The sequence below is a fragment of the Aspergillus lentulus genome (assembly GCF_001445615.1).
Source record: "Aspergillus lentulus DNA, contig: Alt13, strain: IFM 54703, whole genome shotgun sequence".
Taxonomy (NCBI): Eukaryota; Fungi; Ascomycota; class Eurotiomycetes; order Eurotiales; family Aspergillaceae; genus Aspergillus; species Aspergillus lentulus.
In genome coordinates this window covers 466,326-489,554 of record NW_028322114.1, presented here as the reverse complement: position 1 = coordinate 489,554, position 23,229 = coordinate 466,326, and the positions used below count along the sequence as shown (strand labels likewise).

General features: G+C 50.0%; 5 protein-coding genes across 5 annotated transcripts; 1 reads left to right on the top strand and 4 right to left on the bottom strand.

Annotated features, from left to right (window-relative positions):
- Positions 1-1,350: 1,350 nt before the first annotated feature.
- ALT_7429 (NAD-dependent epimerase/dehydratase family protein) lies at positions 1,351-2,494 on the top strand (the record flags this gene model as incomplete). The annotated part of the gene is made up of 3 exons (XM_033560825.2): positions 1,351-1,383; positions 1,447-1,846; positions 1,911-2,494. 3 exons carry the CDS (start codon positions 1,351-1,353, stop codon positions 2,492-2,494), a joined length of 1,017 nt encoding a protein of 338 aa, XP_033416716.2.
- A 629-nt stretch (positions 2,495-3,123) lies between these two features.
- On the bottom strand, positions 3,124-4,443 carry ALT_7428 (NAD(P)/FAD-dependent oxidoreductase; the record flags this gene model as incomplete). Its single annotated transcript, XM_033560824.2, has 1 exon — positions 3,124-4,443. One exon carries the CDS (start codon positions 4,441-4,443, stop codon positions 3,124-3,126), a length of 1,320 nt encoding a protein of 439 aa, XP_033416715.2.
- Positions 4,444-6,778: 2,335 nt separating this feature from the next.
- ALT_7427 (glycerol 2-dehydrogenase (NADP(+))) lies at positions 6,779-8,906 on the bottom strand (the record flags this gene model as incomplete). The annotated part of the gene is made up of 5 exons (XM_033560822.2): positions 6,779-6,946; positions 6,999-7,128; positions 7,186-7,256; positions 7,310-8,230; positions 8,295-8,906. 5 exons carry the CDS (start codon positions 8,904-8,906, stop codon positions 6,779-6,781), a joined length of 1,902 nt encoding a protein of 633 aa, XP_033416713.2.
- Positions 8,907-12,818: 3,912 nt separating this feature from the next.
- On the bottom strand, positions 12,819-19,070 carry ALT_7426 (HET domain-containing protein; the record flags this gene model as incomplete). The annotated part of the gene is made up of 3 exons (XM_089600262.1): positions 12,819-14,131; positions 16,797-18,981; positions 19,041-19,070. The coding sequence occupies 3 exons, from the start codon at positions 19,068-19,070 to the stop codon at positions 12,819-12,821; spliced, it is 3,528 nt and encodes a 1,175-aa protein (XP_089455447.1).
- Positions 19,071-21,253: 2,183 nt separating this feature from the next.
- ALT_7425 (MFS transporter) lies at positions 21,254-22,924 on the bottom strand (the record flags this gene model as incomplete). The annotated part of the gene is made up of 1 exon (XM_033560819.2): positions 21,254-22,924. The coding sequence occupies one exon, from the start codon at positions 22,922-22,924 to the stop codon at positions 21,254-21,256; it is 1,671 nt and encodes a 556-aa protein (XP_033416710.1).
- Between the last annotated feature and the right edge of the window lie 305 nt (positions 22,925-23,229).

The following is a 23,229-nucleotide window of genomic DNA, read 5'->3' as shown; positions in this document are numbered from 1 at the left end:
ACTAGAGTTGCTAAAAGTTTTATTACGCGTTTAGAATTCGAAGCAAACAGGATGTGCAGCGATCCTCTCAGTACATGCATCAAGAACTTTCTGTTGAAGAGACGTCGTCCCCAGACATCAGTTGCGTTAACTTTCTATCCTCGGTTGGGAGTGAAGCCTTTTGCCTGTTTCTTGAATCAGGTCAGGATGTAATGTTTTCGGGTGGCCAATAAATGTCACCTGAAGGTGTCTGAATATCTGCATTGTCTCTATCAGTCGGGAAATCACCCCCTCATCGTCATAATCCTTGATATATTAACTCCTGCTTGGGCATTCCCACGGAGAATCACATATCAAGACCTGAAATTCAACACCTTGTAACGCCTTTAAGATTTGTAGAATTTCTGAACAGCTCTTTGCCAATAGTGGTAGACCCTGACTGGTGACTAGTCGGCGTATGTTCTGACCAACTCCGCGCCTTTAATTTTTGCAGCAGAGTAGGATAGGTGTTCAAAGAGACAGGCGATACAACAAACCGGAAACCTGAATAGAGCACCGCGGAAGCTCCGTGATACACCTGGCGATTGACTCGGAGAAGCCTTGCCATTTCCTCTCGTCCGGACCAGTCGTCGCTTTCGCCGCTTTCGAAAACACAGCCCGGGGAAATGCGTATTCCATCTGTCCATATCTGTGGCACATTTGGCTCGGCAGGCTTTATTATGAGTTCTTTAGCAGTTGGGGGCGCGAGGGCATGAAAATAAATCGTATTACGCAGTTCTCGAGGAAGTGAAAAGAAGTAGGTAAACGAGAGGGATATTACAACTTCAGAGCGGAGAAGAATAGACTGTCGAGAGTATTGTTGACCAAGCAGCCGACTCCGATAACAGCGCTCCAGTTTTAAAAGAAACGTTGGAGAAAAGATGTCCTCTCTGGGAAGATGATTCTTGCGGAGCTCCTTTGCCCTTTTGGAGCTCTCAATGCAGCATACACCGTCGTTAGCACTAGCATAACACCCACGCATCTAGACAGCAAGGCTATTTTTGAGTATATGTGCCCTACTGGTATCAGAAGGATTAAAGGTGTTAGGGGAAAATAAGAAGAGAGATAGAAAGATGTGGGACTAGTTCACTAGTCAGTTACTCTGCGAGTTGCTGACATGAGCTGAGTTTGCAAAGCTCGTATTTCTGTTGAGGGGCAAGAGTGCAAGACAGCTCGGATTAGCTAGATTATGGATTTACCCTGCATTAATAATGCTGATGATTGGTAATCAAACCACTGGTATCTCCTATAAAGGGACTATACTATGCTTTCCGGGGCGAAATAATTACTCAGGTCTCTTATATTATCGTCTCAAAACCTGGATATTAGGAGATGTTACCGCCAAAGATTTTTATTACTGGAACGGTACAATTCACCCACTTTTTGAAGGCTATGTTGGCGTCCTTACTGACTGTGCTATAACCGCAGAGCGGCTATGTAGGAGGAGACGTCCTGTATGAGCTTCTGAGAGCACATCCTGATTGGGAGCCCAGTATCACTTGTCTCGTACGAAACCCAGCTCATGAAGCACAATTCAAAGCAAGATATCCCAATCTAAGGCTATTTTTCGGCACGTTTGAGCAACCGGCTATTATTGAGGAGGAAGTGGCAAAACATGAGCTGGTCGTTCATTTTGCGATGAGTGCTGACAATGTGCCATCCGCAACAGCCATTGTGAACGGGCTGCGGAAGAGGGGGGGAGGAGTCTATATTCATACAAGTGGCACTGATATTCTTCTGGATTCGGGACATGAAATGCAATATACTCCAGATCGGATACATATTTTCAACGATTGGGAGGGGATCTCTGAACTTATATCTTTACCAGGTAAGTGTCCGCATAAAAGCTATTGCAAATCCTGCACGCACTAATAGAGATTATCATCTCTTAGACGAAGCTGTTCATCGCAATGTCGACAAAATTGTCTTAGCAGCTGGCTCTGATACACTGAAGACTGCTATTGTTTGTCCTTCAACAGTGTTCGGAACCGGAAGGGGTCCTGTCTTGCGGAGAACCGAACAGATGTATAATCTTACCAGGCTTATTCTTGAAACTGGCAAGGGGCTCCAGCTAGCTGATGGGAAATCTTTCTGGAATTGCGTTCATATTCACGACCTGTCTCGTCTATATGTTCGCCTGATTGACGAAGCCATATTCGGAGGATCCAAAGCTGCATGGAACTCCGAGGGCTATTACCTTGTAGAAGGGGGTGAATATTTCTGGGGGGACATCTGTCGCAGAATCACGAAAGAGGCGTATAAACTAGGACTCCTGGCATCGGAAGAGATGGTGGTGCTTGATATGGAGAACAGGGCAGCCATGGCTCCTGCTGGCCGTCCTGTGGTTAACTACACGGTCAAAGCCAAAGCGGTGCGGGCTAGAAAGCTTCTCGGCTGGACACCCTCGCAATTGAAGATCGAGGATGAGATCCCAGAAATTGTAAAGGAAGAGGCACGTGCACTTGGTCTGATTTGAGCGCTATCTTCGGCGATATGGTTGTCCTTCTCACTGTCGTTGATCTTCTTTTTATTCCTCTTAGACGACCTATCCTCAGGTATTGGACTGATCCTCAGGTCAGAGGAAATGGTACATCAGTTATTCTTGAGATCTTTTGAACAACGAAAACAGAAAGTAGGCAAAAGCAGTGATATATGTGAAAGGCCAGGCAGGGAGAAAATACGACGACCTGGATCAGGACGCGAATGGGAGGACCGAGTTTGCAGGATGCGGACGAACTTAGGTGAATCGAGATGATACGACAAGGCGCTCTTTAACATGGGAAATATCAAGCATCATCTCACCACATAGATTTCTCCTCCTTATCCTCCACAGACTTGATACCTTTCAAAGAATCCTTCAAACACGGGCACCCCATGACGCTTTGAGCCGGGCCATCAACTTTTTTCCATCGTCATAATCCTCTATGGAAGGTTGCGTAAACGGAGTTTATTAGGCACGTAAGTGCTTCTAATGCTTGGCTACGGGCTTTGGGAGCAGCCCCTAATACTCCAGAATTCATACCACCCCCTCTCCACGCCGGGGTTCACAGAACACCTATCTTGTAGAACTGGGAACCTGGGCTTACTTCTCCTCACTGACCGTCTTCATCTCGTCCCAGCCCCTCGGTTATAAATATCGTTGTACTGCCCCAAAGCCCTCTTGATAAGCAAGTCGGGCTCGAGACCCCAGAAGCGCTTCGGACTCAGCGCGTCCAGCAGCATCGCATCCCCGCGCGCGGCAGCGCCATCACCAACAATCTCCCTCACCAGCAACTTCGCCGCGCCAGCAGCAGTCGTGACCCAAATCGCAGCACACAGCCATAGATTGCCCACGTCGGGCACGCGGCCGACGAGTGGGAGGTTATCAGGCGTTACCGCGAAGATACCATTAAACGGACCTTTCCCTGCTACTTCCGGTTCTTCCACCGAGGTTCCACTGTGTTCACTGACCTGGAACTCAGCCCCATTCTTCGGTACCGAAGAAGCATCCGCGAGTACTTGCTCGAAATCCGACAGCCACGATCCGATCGCGCTTTGATCCGGGTTCAGCAGGACTGGAGCGTGATTGTAACAACCCATACCATCCCGGTCACCGTGGTCTCTCGCGTAGACGTGATGATCTAACCAGCGTACAAAGGGGGATGGTTTGCCAGCACGTGGAGGTCGAGGCCGAGTGAAGGTGTATGGATGTGCCACGGGGACGATGGGGACGGGAAGTTGTGTAATAGGTGAGCTATGCCCCGTTGAAAGCAGTGAAGAGGTCCAAATCCCAGTCGCTAGGATCACGATGCTATTTTCTGAGTCGATGTCCCCGTCCTTAGTCCGGATAGTTGCTATCCTTGCGATGTTTTCGTTGTCCCCCTTCTTGGTGCCGAAGCCTGTCACGGCTGCCTCCAAGAAATCCACCCCTCTATCCCGAGCGTGCTCGAGATAATACGACGTGATAACCTTCGCATCAGCAGTCCCATCCGACGCGAAAAACAATCCCCCCGCTACCGAGCTCCCATCAACAAAATTCGGCGCAAGAGAAGCCGCCTCCTCCGGCTCGACAAGCTCAGCCGGTAACCCAGCCTCTTTCGCCAAATCCCGTCTCCGACGTAACGTCTCCAACCCTGACGGTGTGGATGTGAGCTCCAACCCACCGACGGTGTTGAACCCGCCCGGAATGGAGAGGTAATCAGAGACGGTATCTTGGGCGAGTCTAGTCAAGACGGGAGACTCGTTCAGTTGGCCGACAAAGCCTGGGGCGTGGCCTGTTGAGCCTAGTTGTGTCTGAAGGTCTTTGTCGATGAGGACGATGTGGTGTGCGCTTTTGGTGGAGAGGTGGAAGGCGAGGGATGCGCCGACGATACCCCCGCCGATTATGATGGTTCGGCTTGGGGTGGGGTTGGCGTTTAGGAATGGGATGTCTAGTGTTGAGTGCATTGCGAAGGGGGCCTTCCTTCTCGGAGATTGAAACTGATTAAAGGCAAGGGATGCTCATAGTTCTGTGGGGGTCCTCAATGGCCGTCTTATGTGCAAGCTGTAGCCCGATGCCGGCGAGCTTGCCTCTCCTGACACCCATCTTTAGCCGATGTCATGCGCTGAGCTCCATTGAATCGGTGATAGCATACAGAGTACGTGTTCCCAGTGAGCGAGAGGGGCGACATGGGTCTGGTGAGGTCCAGTCACTGATCATGCATCCATGCGCCCTTCAAGTGACAACCCCAAGCCACTCATGCGCCCTTCAAGTGACAGCGCCAAGACTAATCAAGACGAGTGGTTCGTATTTCGGACAGTGCACTCCGTGGCGGTGCTAAGCTTCGACTTTTCGCGAGAACCCTACCCAGTCCTACCAGACCGGCCGCTACCCGGTTACAACTCTCTTACGGTGGATATAAATCGACGTGCAATTTGGTTTGGCCTAGTCAATTTTCTCTTCACGAAGAAACTACCAGTATAGCTTCGATTTCGCTGAGAACGAGGCAAAGAGCAAGAAGGAAAGGCCTATCTAGCCTGAAATCAAGCAAGGATGAATCCTAGCGAAACAGTAAGGCAGGGACAAATGTTGCGAGTTTCAACAATAGGGAATTGAGCTAGCTAGTTTCATGATGCTTTCAGGTTTCGATGTGGTGGAAGGTCTAGCTTCACATCCCTAGTTCCATTAGCTTAAAATGAATCCAGGAGTTCACTGCGGATAACGTCGGCATGCCCATCCTCGTACGATGTGGATGATGATAATGATGACATGAGATAGCATTGCGCTCTTTAATAGGACTATCATTATTACGCCCTTCGGGCCACAAGAACTAAGTTCCTATACTTAGCATGTCATGCACCCTCTCAGCATTCAGGTACCTCAAGAAGTTACAATTTGTACACCTGATGAAGTTTCCGGTATTGCTTCCAAGTTGATTACACTTCAGTTTCAAGACCAGAATACAGCATAACACAACATAACACAACATGGAATCTTCGCAAACCACCTATGATATTACTATTGTCGGTGCTGGGATTGTTACAGACAGTGAACGACTGCTTATTGAGGAATGAGAATAGGCGCTGGAGGTGGTCATCATGCCTCAATGTCTGAGTGCCACCAGAACTCTCCCCATAGCTCCTTTGTGTATTGATTGATCTAGACATCTGGGGGCCCACATCTGGGGCGGTACCAGCTCTGGTGCCACGCCGTGCGATCTGCGGGCTGTGGTCTGTGGAATGACCAAATGAGACATGTAGCACAAGGTCTGGCTTAACGGGCAGTTAGATAAGGTCCAGAACTAGGTACTAGCCTGGGTCCTGCGTGGACCTACGTAGCGCAGCTCGCCTTGGTTGTCAGAATCTCAGACAAAATCTCAGCCTGTTTCCAAGAGCCACGGTTAGAGGTGGGTTCCTCGATTAACGTAGTGAGGTTAACGCGACGTTCAAGGTCTGCACGAACGAACTGGCATTGCCTAAATTCATCTTGCGATGCCATCGTCCGAGATTATAGCCGTTTATGTGGTGGGAGCAGTGGAGTTGATGAGATGAATCAAGACGGTGATGATGCCTGTGACGCTTAATATAGGTAGGCTTTACATACCCGCTGATCATACTCATATAAATATCAATTCCTGTCGAAGAGGCTTCTTATTTGTGTTCCGAGTGGCCTCCTTTGGACCGGCTCTTTTCCGAGCTGCGGTGACACGTAGCGGGATTACGTAGGACCTCATCCCATCGGATTTTCTCAAAAGTTTCTCCGTTGCGGACGCCAGCGGGTCAGAAATTGAAAGTACGACGCATTCCTGGCAATTTGGACTCTTGTAGTCACGTCAGCACTTGAAGTGACGGTCCGTACTGCGAAGCGGGGGCAATGATGAAAATGCAACGAAAAGAATCAGGGCATTAGAAATAATTTCCCCAATAGACGTTCAACGGCAGCCAGGTATTCTCAAGAGACTGACATTGAGATCTGAACTTATATATCTTAGTCGAGTTGCCTATGAGTTCAGCCATCCTCCGCGAAGAAGACCTTTTCAGGTAACCAGTTGTCATTACATGATTTAAATCGCGTACTGCAACCATCCAACATGTCTATCTCATATCGACTCAAGTCCCAGCCATCCAGTTCGATGTTGTCTCGGATTCTTGACGCGCTTACACTCTTGGGTACCGCGCTTGTACCCCGCTGGATGGCCCATTTAATTCTTTGGTGCCAAAAGAAGGTCAGCATATACAGAGTGGCATGGCACGAAATGAGGAAATCATGAGCGGAGGAAAGAGGGGGCCAGAGGGGCAGCGCTTACAAAATCTGTTGTGGTGATCTATCTTTCAGCCGCGATATTTCAAGTACCGCCGGGTCTTGTAATAGCGGGGAATCAGTGGAACCCAGGCACGAATACGCCGTGCAGTGGATATCATGGTTATTGCAGTATGTGAGGAGTAGACGAGAGGGCCAGTAGGGGTGGAGCTGCAGCACGTCAGCAGGGGCTGAGTCAAGCTACTACGGATCTGGCCTTTACCTCAATTTGATTGACTGCAGGAACGACCTTGCAGGATGGATGATTCAACAGTCGCCGGAGGTGGGCGATGCCAAAGTTCGATACCCCGATGTTTCGCACGATGTGTGGTGGTAGTTGTTGCATTGCTTCCCTGTATGAATCAGCGTTGTGGCCGTGAGTTACTTCTAAATACTATACTGTGCCGTACCACGTGTTGACAAAGTTCCAATTCTTCAGCTGGGTGGTCTGATCGTTGGGGCAGGCGGATACAGGCCAATGCTTGTGAGGTCAGCCAGTGAATCCTCACATATGATAGCTCGAGGCGCGTTTACCATGAGATAAAGGTCGATATAGTCCATGTCCAGTGCGTCTAGAGACAGTTGCAGAGCACTCTCAACACATGTATGCCATCTGTTGTCGAGTTTAGTCGTGATCCAAATCTGCTTACGTGGCACGCCGGAATGCTTAATGGCTCGGCCAATCTCATGCTCATTCTCGGAAGACTGTGCTGCATCAATGTGGCGATATCCAACATCTAATGCCCTACGAACAGCCTTGTATACCTGCCCTGGAGTCTCGGCTCTGCGAGTACCCAAGCCAATGGCGGGGATTGAGGCTCCAGTATTGAGCCGAAATACTTTCTCCCGGTAGCTGGGATAAGCAAAGGAGGTCGAGGAGGAAGAGGTAGAGAAGTTGGCCGCAAACGCTCGGCTGCTTCCAGATATTTTGGACAAGGGCCGGCTGTTAGTGGCAGCACCCAAACTTTCGGCTGAAGAGGACAGCAGCAGCGGGTGCCGCACCTGCCGGCTCGCAAGCGACGCGTTGATAGCGTCCACAACGGAAACTGTGTGCAGCGCGTTTCCTAAAGAGGATGAAAATTCAGGTCGACGACCCGATATCCAGTCGCCGAATTCTTGGGCCATGGTTTGGATCACCTGTTTTTGCCGTGGCTGATGATTGACCTTTAACGTCTCTAAACCATTGATGTCGTGATGGGTGATTTGATACCCATCCAGATGAAGCGTACCATTGGTCCCTGTCACTATGATAGACTGGATAGGTCTATGGGCGACGCGGGACAGGCGTACATGGCCGATGCACTTTTTTGCTCCCCAGTCCATTAGAATGTCAGAGACATCATCCCCGCCATATCTTTGGCCACGTCGAACAGAGGAGACCTGGTGTGCCATAACGGAGGTTGGCGGTCCGAATAGCCACACGAGCATGTCGAGCATATGACAGCCCAGGTCTTCCTAGAGACAATAGAGAGGTCAGTTCGCTGTATTGCGCGCCTGGCGGGTGCAGGACTTAGCCTACCGTGACTCCGACACCGGATGCTGCACGCCATGTTTCCTCGAGGTTCGTAATACCGAGGGCGAGGCTCGCCTCAACCGCCGCAACTTCTCCAACAAGCGGGAGAAGGCTCCTAAAATGTAGAAAATGTGGTTCGAATCGCTTTTGGAAGGTGATTCCAATCCTCACTGGCAGCCTGGTCATCCACTCGTACTCTGCAATGGATTCTGCAACAGGTTTCTCCTTTAGGACCGCAATGCCCGCTGCTGCAAGGGTGGTGATGCATTGAGTGTGGGCGCTATGGGGCACAGACACAATGGCAAAATCCGGTATGTGGCTCTGTAGCAGCTGTGGTAGTGAAAGGTACGCGGGGATTCCCTTGTGTGTCGCGGAGAAAGCCTCCAGCGCCACGCGATTCGTGTCACAGACGGCGGTTACTGAAACAGACGGATCTTCAGATAGGCTGAGGAAATGGCTTCTGTAGCCCCGGTATCCGAGACCCACCAGTGCAATGCTGTAGTGTCGCAAGAGTACAAAGTTATGCGGAACGTGACTATAAGGGGTGGGATACCGGGTCGCTAAGATACGCGCAGCCGAACGCCGCGCTGGGCTGTGAAATGACCGAGATGTCAGCATTATGCGCTCTTCCCTCCTAAGTGAGAGGTTGAGTGAGTCTCGAGATTTCTACACTACATGCAGACTCACCCTTTAACGCGAAGGTGCACAGAGAGATAAATCACTCTTTGAGGGGCGGCAGAGCCTCACAGCTAATTTAGCTCATGACTTCGCAAAAGCAAAAACAGATCAGGCGGATTCGAGAGCTGTGCGTCGACAACAGGCGTCAAACAATGCAAGGGATCCCTTGCCCAATGTGAGCCAATAATAATTGGTACTAAGCCCGGTCGCCTTGTCTTTTTTATACGACTCAGCATTCGGATGTATAACGTATTCGGTAAGCGGACCGGCCAGTAGATATTGAGATAGTCTACTGTATATATTAGTTTCAGGTCACCATATGTCTTCTTTATTGAGTTATTTGTATTCTCAAATCTGTTATTTAGTTGGGAAGAGTAATACAGTTCGCTTACCGAATACATTAGTCGGCCTCCAGTTAATGCGTTGCGATGCGCCACTTGACAGGGGGATATTACCGTTCTGTACGCAGCTTTTTTAAGACTCGCGCATAGCACAAAGAGCCCAGCGGCGGATATTTGCGGATATTGCATAGCATCGCCCAGCCAGAGGTAGGTAGCCTTTGGCCTCAATTGAACGCTGGCCTGGGAGTGCAGAGGAAAGTCGAATTCCCTTGACGCCCCAAATCAGCTTTGCACTAAAAATGGTAAACCTATACAATCAAGAGTCTGCTTGTTGACTCTAGAGATTTGGGGAGCAAAGGCTGATGACTCGCTGCATTTCCTTTTGGTTTCAAGCGTCCGACACGTGATTCCTAGAATTTCAATCCCCCTTATCCCCCTATATTTTCATCGCCAAAGTACCACTATCTAGCCTAGTTTCAATCTAATTATTTTGTAATCACCTGTCAGGCCCCATCCCAGAAGGGGTGCAACAGCCGCCACGTCACTGCCAGGTTACAGGGTCGGTGAAAGCCTTGCTACTGGGACAGAGTGAACTATTCCGATTAGGAAGAGATGTGCTTTCCTTCAATGTACGCTTCTCTAACGAGCAATGCTCGCTGCAGTTTGACGTACACCGAAATGTTTTTGTCTTGGCCACGCTACACTGAGCGTTCACTGCTTCCGGCTTGGATCTCTATTTTCGCCATCAATGGATAGATGAATCTTCCTTTGGGTTCCTTTGTATTACCCGTTTCAATCCATGGCGAACGTCTGCAGAAGTTGTCTCTCGTTTCTTAACAGATCAAAACTGGCTCCCTCATATCCGCGACCGCGACTCGGATGAGGATGCAAAAGATCCATAGCAGAAATTGCCAAGCCAGCCACGTCTTGCTCGCTTTGTGAAATGGTCACCGAGCTACTCAAGAATTGTCGGCGACGCGCGGACATCGCTTGGGTCAAGTCATCAATACATGTGTTCGGGCCAGAGGTCTTCCACGTTAACATGGCATTTTGTACGGAAGAGCACGTCCCAGTGGGATTTGAGGAAGTCATTATCCAAGCGAAACTCGGTAAGGTGTTCCATCTCACTTTCCATCTTACTTTGTGTATCCTAGTTGTGACCAGAAATCAGACACCTCGCAAGATCACCCACGGAAAACAGCGAAAGGCGGGTTTGTGTGTTTGCCCTCCATTCACACTCTCTTTCAAGCCCAGCATATGCTCCATCTTTGTAGGAAGACCCACCGAAGATGTAGAGATGATGCTGGAGAAAGGTGGCTACCAACGCGACTGATCTTCGTGGGTTCATCCGAGAATCCAGCAGATCCACGTCTTATTACTGTCAGCGAGTTTGAACCATCTAGTCGACCTACTCATTATATCGCGGTAAGCCACATATAGGGCAAAGTACCCTTTTTCATGCTTGATGAGAAGGAAAACAACCTTGCGGAGTTCCAGAGCGGCATTCTAGTCCAAAGACTACGGTCAACCTTTCGGGATGCGATCGAAGGGACTCGTGGCCTTGGATTCCAGTACCTTTGGGTTGACTCACTTTGCATAATCCAGAACTCCCAGGAGGACTGGCAGAAGGAGTCAGTGACGATGCATCTTGTTTACAGAAACGCGATCTGCACATTAGCCGCTTCAGAGGCCGAGACGCTAGGACAATCGTTGTTGGATGTTAAGAAGCCGACAGTCAAATCGCCATTCACCCACCCCCTCGACCTTCTGGAGAGTCCAAAGGATTTTATCCAAGGAGGCTGGCACGGTCGTCCCTGTTAACAAGGGGGCGGGTGATTCAGGAACGCTACCTGGCACCACGAACTATCTACTTCGGGTCACCTCTGATGTACGAATGCCGGGAATCTCTCATGAGTGATGGTAATCCAGGCGAAGTCCGAATCCAACACCCACTGGTGAATCAGCGAAAGATTTGGCCTTCCCTTCTCAAGGGAGAGGAGAATCCTTATAATATTGGACCCACGCAGTTTCCGCGTTTACTAAGTGCTCATTAACCCAACCTGGAGATAAATTGATTGCCCTGTCAGGTATTGCAAAAACTCTAACGCCGGCCTTACGTTCCAGATACTTGGCAGAAGGTTGGGAACGCTATCTTCCACAGAGTCTCCTTTGGTGTCTCGAGAGAGAGCCATGCGAGGACGATTCGATCATAGATGCTGATCCGCGTGGTCACCGCATCACACCTATCCATAAAGAGTTTCCTCGACGCCTTTTTGGAAAACCAATGTAAAGATTCGCGAGATCACATCTATGCATTCCACGACTTGCTCCCCTCGTGACTTCCAACTACTTATTCGTATTGAATACGCCGCCTCAGCTTATGAAGTCATTTGCCGGGCGATGAAGGCAACCACCATAACAACACGCAGCCTGTACGTAATCTGTAATCACACTACGATCAAGACAGGTCTCGCCGGCAGAAAAATGGCAGGGCGCTCTCCCCTCGTGGTGTCCATTGCTAGGTATCCCATATATGAACCGTCCCGAGTCTTCTGACGGTTAGGAGGACCCACGTGTCCGTGTAAGTGACCAGATTCCCACCTTTTCATTTTTAGGAGACGGAAAACTCCTCCGCGTCAAGGAACTAGTCCTCAGTACCTAGAATGCGCGACAGGCTTCCGCTTCCCTCCCGTGAATCGTCCGTTCGAGGAACTCAGGCCTGAGCATGCGGCGGGTATCTACCATGAGCGATACTACGCTTATGAGTACATTGAATTTATCAAAGAACACAAAGAACGCAACTGCCAGGGTGATGTAGAGTTGGACGAAACAAGTTCGTGGCGAAGCCATGAGCATCGAGGGTGGGGATGGACTGCTGGTCTGGCTGGGCAGGAGAAACAGAAGGACACCAGCTCGGTTCGAAGCTCGCCAGATTGCCCAGGTGGGTAAATTTCGCGGTCCCTCCATGGCATGCAGCTCTGCACCTTCAGATGTGATAGTGTAAGTGCCTATGGAGTAGACACACCGCGCCAAGTGAGCTCAAAGAAGAGGAAGCGGAGAAGGCAGTCTGCATTGATTTCGCAGTAGTGGCTATTAGCAAAATGATTGGTTTTTTCTTTATACTGGTATTTGGAGAGTTCTTAGAATAAGCTAATTATATCTATTGTGGATCCCTCTCTTCTGATCTCGTATGATAACCTAACAAGACGAGTTTGCTGCTTCCTTTTACGTGTTCTTGATAAGCAGCTTCAACTGGGCGACTGGAATGCGGCGTTTTATACCGCTGGGCGTCTTTTTGGGAAGGTTCAATTACAGTATTTCGCAAAATTTCCAACCTTGACAAAATATCTAGGCAGCCCTCAATCTTGAGTGTTTGTACACAAAACTGCAACCCATCGCAGGGAGTCACATAGTCAAGGCGACAAAACTGACCATAGATTCAAATTTCACAGGATGAAGTTTCCTGACTTGCCCTCACCCACCCAACCATGAAGCATTCCTTCTGTCTCCTTCATCTGGACCCCTTTTCAACATCCCCCGTACCCTGTGGCTGACCCCGAAAGGACCAACGCCCAGCTCTTCTCGTTTCCAAGTCACGTCGAATAGAGTCCTTGAGAGCCAGGATATCCGGCGGCCTCTCGCTAATGAGGCGCTTCTTCTCGTTGAAGGTAACCCACCACGAATCATCAACGCCGCGCGTATGAGGTAGCAAATGCCAGTCCCAAAGGCTCTTCTGCTCCTCGCTGGTGAGATTCAGCCACGCATATAAATCCTGCCGCGCTGTCGATCGCTTCTTGAAACCCGGCCCGCCTTTTTGCACCGCTAGCTCATCCCACCTGCGCAGGACGCCTCTTTTGTCCGTGGCAAACTCCACGTCTTCTGGCCACTCAAAGACTGTCGCGCTCAGCTGAGGCCCGGCCTGATAGACGTACGGCCCGACGTCCTGCCCCCGGAGCCAGCACCACGCTTTATGTACCCGGGAGTCGTCGCAGCCGAAGCCGTAGCAGATTAACACGGTTGGAATCACTGTAAATGCAATCACGTAGAGCTGGGTTGCGAGCCGGGCCATGCCTAGTGTGACGACGTGGACAGTGAATGCCACCCACCCGATCCACTGTGCCATGCGATACACGCCGGGGGAGCGTACGGGGGTCTCGGTGACAAAGACCCCGCGAAGAAGATGTTCGGGAATGAACATGGTGACGGCCCGCGAGTCAGGCATGACGACCAGGATTTTCACTACCTCCGGGCGCCACCGTGGAGGGGCGGAAGAGGAGGGGGAGTCCGGTAGGGGTCGCGGCGCGTTCGGGTCTCTCTTCCGTTGCTCCTCCCATTTGTCGAGGGCGCTTCTATAAGTTGATGGAAGTGGCTTTGCGGCCGCAACAGATCTGTTGATTGCGTTGCGGTTCTCGTGTATCATGTAAGAGCGGACGAGAATGAGTAGGATGATGGCAATTGCGTTTGCAAAGCCGTACCAATCCCCGGACAGAATCGTCATCGCAACGAAAAGCATTGTGAGAGTAGCTGAGATCGAAGCCGGAACAAGCACGTAGGACCACTGGTCAAGTCGTGATGGCAATGACTTGTTCACTTCCCAATAGACTAGGCTGCGGGAGACATGGAACTCTTGCGCTTGCATCCACCTGGTAAACCATGCTGCCAGATTCGCTGTTACAATCCCGCTAGAGACGTTGTATAATGTGAATGTTGGCTGTTTGGCACGAAATCTGTCGCCTGCAAACACAAATCCAGCAAGCAGGGGCATATACTCAAGCCAATAGCTGGGGGCAAGCCGACCAACAGATATATCCACCTCATTCGCACCTAACAGAGTCAGCAGCCCGAGAGCATCGATCTCAAAGGGGGCCCATTCCGAAAGACCCTTCCAAGGACAGAACATTGCTATTTCTGAGGCTGTTCTAGTGTCGTTGTCACAATGGTCAACGTGTGCGCGGTAAGAGCGGGGGGTGGTTAGTGAGAAGAGGGACGATGCTAAGGTCAGCCTTGTGAGGCTCTGGCCAATTACGCCTGCATTGCACCCAACATGGGCGGTTTTCGAATCTGCTAAGTCACGGACTCAAATCAGGACTGCTCTCATATGCATGTTTGGTATGCATCTTCACACTTTTACGTTTTCTGCCGAGTTTACCCCTCATGTTGTACGAGCTTGCAGACAAGGCATGGGACAAGGCTGCGGCAAGGCTGCGGCAAGGCAGAATGTGCCGTTTACCCTCGTATAACCTTGAAATGGCCACATCGGGCTTTGTCGGTGGAATATTCTAGTTGCGTTTAGCTCTAAATTAGTGAGCGGGCGCCATGTGCGCCTTTCATAGCATCAGCAGTTATGAGACCTCATAATGTACCTGGCAGAAGCGCAGAACAAGGGATGCACGTAAGCCAAGTTGTGGACTTCAAAGATTAGTTGTAACAACCACGGCGCTCTCTTGCGATAGTTGACGAGCCCATGTCTGTTAGTCTTCCTAAAGGGCTTTCCTTAACAGTTCTGAGCCTTAAGTGGTCAGCCTTTCTTTGGCGGTTCAACTTCAGTTCTCGCCATCTGCGGTCTTATTGAGGTCAAGATGATATTTTCCTGTTCGACGACCCTGACACTTTCCTACTACGGTTAAACTAAGAGAAGCTAAATGGAACGAAGCCCGACGACAGGTATTTGTACAAAGCAAATAGATCGCAGTGCATTATGCTTTCCATTGATGCCTGGGCCAATATAATAAAATATTCCCAAGACGTCTCGAAGACCGTCATTGAAATTTCACAAAGGGCAAAACGTCACCCAGTTAATAAGTGCCCCGAAACAAGAAGAGCTTAGTGACAAGGCCGGTTGCCTGCGCTTCTGACCGAAGAGATACACTACACGTATAACTATCTTCAGTTCCCAAAACAGCAATGCAAAGGTTAAACTTACCCAACGCCTCATTTAGCCTTGGTAGTTCTCACATTCTTCTGGCTTGACCCCCTGCAAGTCGAGCATTTCCCGCATCGCGTGTGTTCGATGGTACCGAGACACTGGGGCTTCTTCTTCTGTTTCTTGCAGGCTTTGCTCCCAGTGCTGTTGCATTTGGTTGTGTTTGAACTATGCTTGATGGTAGGGGCGCCACAGCCGAATTTCCACTGCACATATTGTTCCTGACACATGGCTCGGTGATTGAGTCTTCCGATAAAGTCTGCCTTGGGGAGGGTGCGTGCGGCAAAAGGGGAATTGGGATTGAAGGTCTGGGAGAATGCGGAATTGGAACAGTAAGAGCGGACAGCGCACCGGACTGGATCACATCTTAAGTACGGCAATCAGGTATAGTTGCGCTGACTTGAGCCCCAGAGGTGAGGACGGAGGTGGGCGGGTGGCCACACGGGGGTCGAGGGACTGTTGGTTCAGTTCTACACCCAGTGGCGGAACGATCAGTTTGATTTGCCAAATTCCCACTTCAAGAGTGCTTTGGGCCACTGCACACTGCAAGCGTTCATTGGATCCACGTTGTGCGCCCACATCCAGCTGGGGCTTAGATGCAAGGCTGTGGATGACCAGTCCTTGGCATGGTTACAAGTGACAGGACTGGCTGCTCTCATACTGTGCAAGGATATATGTGATGATGCCGGAGCAGAGCAGAAAGCGGGGAATACTTACATGTCATAAACCTGTCTTCACCCGATCGCAGAGGCACAATGCGACTATAGCTGGCTGTAGAAGTAGGGGATGTCAGTCTGTTCTTTCTCTCCACAATTGCAGGCAAGGACGAGGTACTCTATCGAGGACCTCTGTTCAGAAGGCCGCTAAATAGCAGAGATAGTAGGCGTAGAGCCTGGCGCAATAGCTCTGGCCGATGCAACGCCAAAGCCGGAAAGAGCATCATCGCCGTCAAACAGTTTTGGAATGACGGGAGGTACACGCAGTTCCAGATCAGGGCATCGACTCCCTCCTCAATCGCCCAGCAATGCGCGAATCTGTTTTAAGCAATTCAAGCGCAAGGCCCCACTGGCGATAACAAATTGGTCTATAACAAGAATGCCATAGGATTGAGCACTCAGTAAAAACAAGTGCGAGCAACAGTCTTGAGACCCTGGCAAGGGAAACGCGGAATTAGATAGTCCCAAGCGGACAATAGGCTCACTTTCTCTGGTCCTGTAATATGGCACCGTATTCCAGTGAGCCACTTGGTGGGTTGGGGTCAAAGGCTGCGTAGCCACACTGCCGAGGGTTCATTGGCCAAGTCGCGGGTTTTACGAGTATCTGGAAATGGTCTGAATCAAGATAGTAAGGGTCGATTGATGGCTCTGTTTATTCTTTCCCAGGCTTGAGAAACGGCAACTTTCATGACAGGCAGCATGGACGTGCAGATTAATCTTTTCCTTGATCGTGGCGGTTCAAGGCTAAGGGATACGAGCTTGCGACTGCTGGAATGAAGTAGTCTGAGAACGATGAAAGGAATATTTATTTTACATTAGAGGCTCTAGTAACTGCATCAAGAAGCCTAACCTAAATAGATTAACTCCCATTTGAGATTGCCCAACTTTGCCCAGGCTGATGCTAAGACGTTACCAATAATACAGCGCCGGTAGCACACTCCAGACTCGCGTTCTTCGACCAACATTAGCTTTAGAGTGAACAATGCTCCCTGATTGAGCTTTGTCTGGATAGCACCAACCACGATGAACTTGCCCTGTTTAACGTCAAGCCGGGGTTCCCTCCAGTGGTGTTGTCCGCAGACCTTTGCCTCTCCGTCACTAAGTGTAGTGTTTTCTTTGAAAGGCTCGCTTTTGGATCTTTGCCTGTCCTGCGAGATCTCCAGAATGGCCGTGCTAGTCCAAAAGCAAAGAAGCGATGGAGCGATGTCACAGAAACGGATGCTATCCGGAATGTCAAGCGTGGTAATTTCGGTCCTTGCTGTATCCATCCAAGTATGATCTGATGGGTTGTTTTTAGGCGGAAAACTAATTGCTCTGCCGTTGGCAACGACACTATCGTTGTGAAACTCAGACAGAACATCATCCAGGTTATCGTGGACGGGCGTTGGGACACCATCACTGCCTAGGCGATAAAACCTAAGCGGGAGGAGGGTAGTTGAACCATGGAAGTTCTCGACATCCGTAATGATTCGTCCAAACCACCCAGTCCACGACCAACTCGGAAAGGGACAGGAAACTGTCTGAGTGCCTGCCGCTATGACCTGGCTAGCGGTGTTGCGTCTGAGGGCTTCGTTCCCAACCCACGCTAAGGACGGCTCGAATCGACTTTTGGGCATGCCCCAGAAGAACTCTTGTCCCCTTGAGTGCTCTAGGACCCGAAGAATACCTGTAAATGCATCCATCCAGTCACTTTCTGAGGAGAGCTGTCGCTGGCGGAATTGCTCGAGGGCCAATGAGTACAGTTTGGACCAGTGGGTAGATGCATTCCCCAATAAGGCCCCCATCGTGATCTCATCGGTGCCGTCCCGACCAAGGCAGTGTCTGTATATGTTGCGCTGTTGTTTGCAGATATGCTCTTCCCAGATTGCATCTTCGCATAGAGATGCCCGAAGGCACTGCCAGTAAGCTTGCTCCGGGGTGAATATCAGACATCGTCGCGACAGGAGGCACTCCTGGTACGTCCAACCTCGATTATTCCACTTGGTGTTTTTCAGATACGATTCTGTCGTATGATATGGTTGATCGAGCGACACCACAACCGTCGAATTGTTGATCGTGAACACATCCTGGGCCGTACGTTGAGGGCCATGCCCTAGACCCGGAATGCCAGTGGACACTTTATCTGCACCGGCGTTGATGATTGTCACAATTGCCTGTCCGTATATAATGTCCATAGCCGGAATATAACGACGCTTATCCTCTTCGTTGTCCTGGATGATACAGAGCGAATCCACCCAAAGATACTGCTCACCAAGGTCCCTGGTAACTGTCATAGCATCAACTATTGTCGCAGGCATTTTGTGAGACTTTAGTGCCCCTGGCAGGTGGTACAAGGTATAGTTTGCCGTCACTAATTCGTGCTTTTGAGCTTCGCCCCAGACATAGCTCAGCGCCACCCAGTTCACATGCTCGGAAGTTGACAAAGCGACGACGCACTCTCTGAGAACATCAACCAACCGAATAAATGGCATCGAGCGCAGACGCTCTGGGGTGCATCCGCTCCTTTCGCACAAATTTCCATGCTCCTTGATGCAGTAATCTTTCCAGAATTTGAATAGTCGCGTGTCAGCCTTGACAGGGCGCAGTCGTGCAGAGTAAGGCTCGGCTTCCACCGTGTCCCATGAGTCAAGCATATCAGAAACGTGCACAGGCCCTCGAGTCCCACTGGCCTTGTGGATAAAGCCTCTGCGGTAATCTAGACGAGGACCATACTCGCTAACAAGGACCTGGATCCGGTACAGAGAAGGAAGGTTATCGGCTCGACTGTGCCACACCTGTTCGCGCCACAGTATTGGAACCTCACTCCTGTTTATCTCAACAACAACCCTACCAGATACGGCATCATCATGATGCTTGTCTTCTGCCATAGCAACCAGCCATCCACAGAACCAACAAGTGGCCGCAGACTTTATAGCTTCCGCAAGCGGGTACCTCAAATCAGTTGTCACATCAAGTATATCCAGGTAGTACTGGATTCCGAGCCAGCTCCAGTCTATGCGGCGGCATTTTGCACAGAGGGCGTCCGGTCCTCCTGCCTGCTGTTGGTTAGCTCCGGCTGTACGGCAAGAGATCATTTTAATCTCCATGTACATACCTCCTCGACAGCCTGTAGTCGCCTATTCATTTCGGTGGCAATCTATCTTTAACCGAGTACCGAAGATCGGTATGAAATACGTATAGAATCTTTGTGAGAGACTGGATGCCAGCCACAAGTACCAATACACCGCTATTGTAGAAGAATCCAGGGTGGGTGAGCGTAAAAAGAAGTAAAAAGCAAGACCCCTAAAAAGTCAATAGTGTGTCTACGTGGAAGGTGCGATCATGTGCACTTACACCACCAAGCATCATTTTTAGGTCTGTTTACTGTCACTTGTAGCTTTATGAATAAAGGAAAAAAAAAAAAAAAAAAAAATCGAGGATTGGAATGGAGGGTCTGGATCAACTTTCATAGGTCGCTTTGACCCAAGGCACCCTTCGTTGCTTAGGTACCTATCATGGCGCGAAAGGCTGGAGTAAATACAATGTACCTATCAGGTCGAGCTTTCAACTCCCTATCCGCAACGCCCGCTGAGGAATATGTTTAAATATGTGAGGCTGACGCACACGGCAGAGCCCCATACGCTGAAACCTGCATCTGTCCACTCGATTCCCGCCCATACCATACCTAGATGATCGGCCGCAAGTCATCGTTCCACAATATTAACTCAGACCTGATCCCGTCCACGTGGCTCTCACCATGAACCTCATGTTCATGCCCCGCAATCCATCGCGAAACATTAAACGTCCTTGCAGGTGAGATGAGAATTACCTGGTCCCCTGTGCGCAGCAAGCTGAGTCCAATGGCGAGTCGGTTCCCGCGAGTGAGGAATACACGCCTGTAGCTGAGCACGGCGTGTAAAGGTCAGTTGTTGAGAGAACTGTATCATCGGCGAGATTGACTGGCGACCCTCCTTTGCTTTTTGCTTTTCTTGTCTTTGGGTTCTCTGGAAACACTCGTCTCACGTCCAGATACGGTCTAGCCACTCCCATGTTTGTCCTGGTGTGTCTTGACTCGCCATCGTTGGGGAAAGACGCGCTGTGGTTGGATGAGCCTATCCGCCGCCGAAAGCAACCTCTTTGGGAAACTGAGATTGTGTCTTCCTGGAAATCACGCCGAGTGAGTGTTGCTGAGGCTTGCTGTGGCAGTGAGACAGTGGTACAGGACGATTGAAGGTTAACTTTCCTTGAAGAGACGAGGTATCGTCGGCGTTTCAAATTTTTATGGCATGGTGGAAGCTATAATTCTAGAAATTCCATTCTTCCTCACGGCCATGTTAGTATCACAAGTCATGCTATCACTAAGCTTCTCCTCTTTCCCAGATTGCAATCTTTTCCAAACGCTATCTTCTAGACCATCTATAGTCGCTCAGTATGTCCGTTATAAAGAGGTACTAGGTTCAGTGCATATACCATATATCATCAACATACTGGCCCAACAGCACGCTACATGCTCCAAGAGCTACAGCACAGTAGGCAGATGATTATAGCAGATAGCTGAGCCAGGACCGTTTTCAAGCATATGTGTATCAATACTAATTATGTTGCTTGTTTCTATCTTAAGTCCAAACCCATACCTATGGCCAGGATCAACCCAAGCGTCAGCCCTATCCACATGGTATTTTCCCTCTCATGGCATTTTCCACTAACTACCTACACAAGCCAAGCCTAAGAGTATTATCCACTGCAAATAAGGCAGGTCCTACTTGGTTTAGGGCTCCAGGCCCTTACATAAATTTATTCACCCCAGTGAAGATACTCATAGATCAGTGAATTATACTGAAGATATCTGAATAGTAGAGCACTGAATCCACTCTGCCTTGGAAGGCAGCAACCAACAGAGATCATGCAGATTAGGGTAAAAGTATAGAAGAGGGTAGTAAATTAGTCACTGTGCCTCTAGGCAATTATTATAAAATAGATTCTTGGTACATGCCCAACTAATAATATATTAATGCCATGCTAGCAGTTGCAGTAAGGTGATGATGATCTTATTAAGAAGCTATGTAAAATCTTCACATATATATCTCCTCATACGTATTAAAACCACAAGTTTTACACGAGGGATATCCAATCTACTAAATAGATATATAGTATGAATTGCTAAGCTATAGATTAAAGCCACCAGGCTTTAGGGGTCTTTATAACAGTAAATGCCCAAGGAAGAATACGCGCTGCCTGTAGAGGATCATCAGCGGTTGCTCATTGGAAATGATGTGTGCTATTATATAACCTATCTATCTTACGCTATATTACATGCTCCTACTGCAATTAGTACTTCTCAAACCTCGCCCGTATCCTCGCCCCATACACATAGAACCCATACGGGATAAACACCATGCCCACCCCCAGAAAGGCCAGCAGCCACGACGCCCACTGCAGGCCGAGCCTATGATACATCTGAGTAGTAAACAGCGGAAACGCCGCGCCTCCACCGGATCGCAGAAACACCTTCGCGGCGAGCGCCGAGGCCGCATACTTATGGTACGAATCGATGATGTAGTTGTTAACCGCGTAGTAGCAGAGCACCATGCCAAAGCCGAATGCGATACCCGACGAGGCTGGCCCAACCCAGATAATGTGTTTGAATGAGGTAGCGCCGAGAATGAACAATGCGATCGGGATGAACGGGGCTCCGATCAGCGCAGCGATGAGTCGGTCTTCGGGCGTCGGGACGCGAGACTGGCAGATACGCCGGAATTGCTTCTCCATGAGGGGCGTGACGAGGAGCGCGAACCCGGCGCCGATCAGAATCGGGATGAACATCAGGCCGATCTGCCCGTCGTTGAAGCCGTACAGTTCGCCGAAGATGACGGGGAAGGCGAAGAAGAAGCCGTAGAGCATGGCGTAGATGAGCACAATGTACATGCACATCAGGTCGAGGACGGGCTCCGTGATGATCATGGTAATGGGACGGACGAGGTTTGTGCGCACGATATCCCCGAAGCTCAGTTTGACTTTTTCCTGCTCGGTTATGATGTTGGGGTTGCCTGTTTCCTTGCGGAGTTTCTTTGCGCGGTGTTTCAGGATGACGGGGGCGTAGGTCTCTGGCACCAGGCCGACGAGGATCATGACGGCGCCGGCGAAGGCCATGTTGGTCCAGAAGAAGAGGTCCAGTCGATGCGAACCGACGTTGATCCAGCCGCACACGATGGGGCCCACGACGGGACCGCAGTAGGGCGCTGCGGCGAAGAAGGCAATCGCCATGCCGCGCTCTTCGATATTCCAGATATCCGCAATGGTACCGCCAGCCAGCGACAGGCCGGAGCTGGAGAAGACGCCGCTAAGAAAACGGCAAGCCAGCAATCCACCGATGTTGGGAGAAAGTGCGCAGGGTATCTGGAATATGGTGTACAGTCCCAGCGAAATGACATACACTGGACGACGGCCGATGATCTCAGAAAGCGGACTCCAAAGTAACGGGCCAACCGCAAACCCACAGACCATGATCGAAACGGTGAGCGTAGCCACTTCGAGCGAGACATGATACTTTCTCTCAATCAGGCCCAGTCCACCGGTCACGAATGCCGACCCGTACGCGACGCACACGACGACTATCGAGACAACCATGGTGACGTACCAGCGGTATAACCGGTTCCAGTTATGCGGATTATCGGGATCATTAATCGTAAACGTGACAAAATCCACGGGTTCGCCTCCCTTTTCCACATCCGCCGGCGAGATCTGCCGGCCCCTGCTGGTTGTCGTACGGACCGATTCAAGAGTCCGTGCTGGGACCAACCCAGTTTGAGTTTCGAGGTTGTATTCCTCGGGGAAAATGGGGTCGGCAGGACGTCCGACTTCGGGATAATTGATCCCTATCTCAGGGGGACTTGGGCTCAGTCCAGCTTCATGGAGAGTCTCTCTAGTTTCTGTTGGTACCAATCCAAGGTTGTTAGTATTGCGTCGTGTTTGAGATCTTTCTGGAGGTAGGGTCGACATGGTGGGAGTTAGCCTGCGAGAGGCTGCGAGATATCGACAATAACTATTATGCAGTAGCAATATAAAATTATATTAACTCGTAGCTAATAGGACCTCCGGGATATATATACTCACAAGCACCAAGCTATTGCCGCTGAATCACCATACTGTTGTGTGGCCGACCAAAATCCGAAAGCCGAGTTTCAGCCATCCTATACAAGCAAATCTTTCCGTGTTAAATCAGAGCTTCTACGCGGGTTCTCGGGATCTTACTGGCATAAGCTAGTATCTGTCTGACGTGTATTTGAGCTGAATATGACAAACGT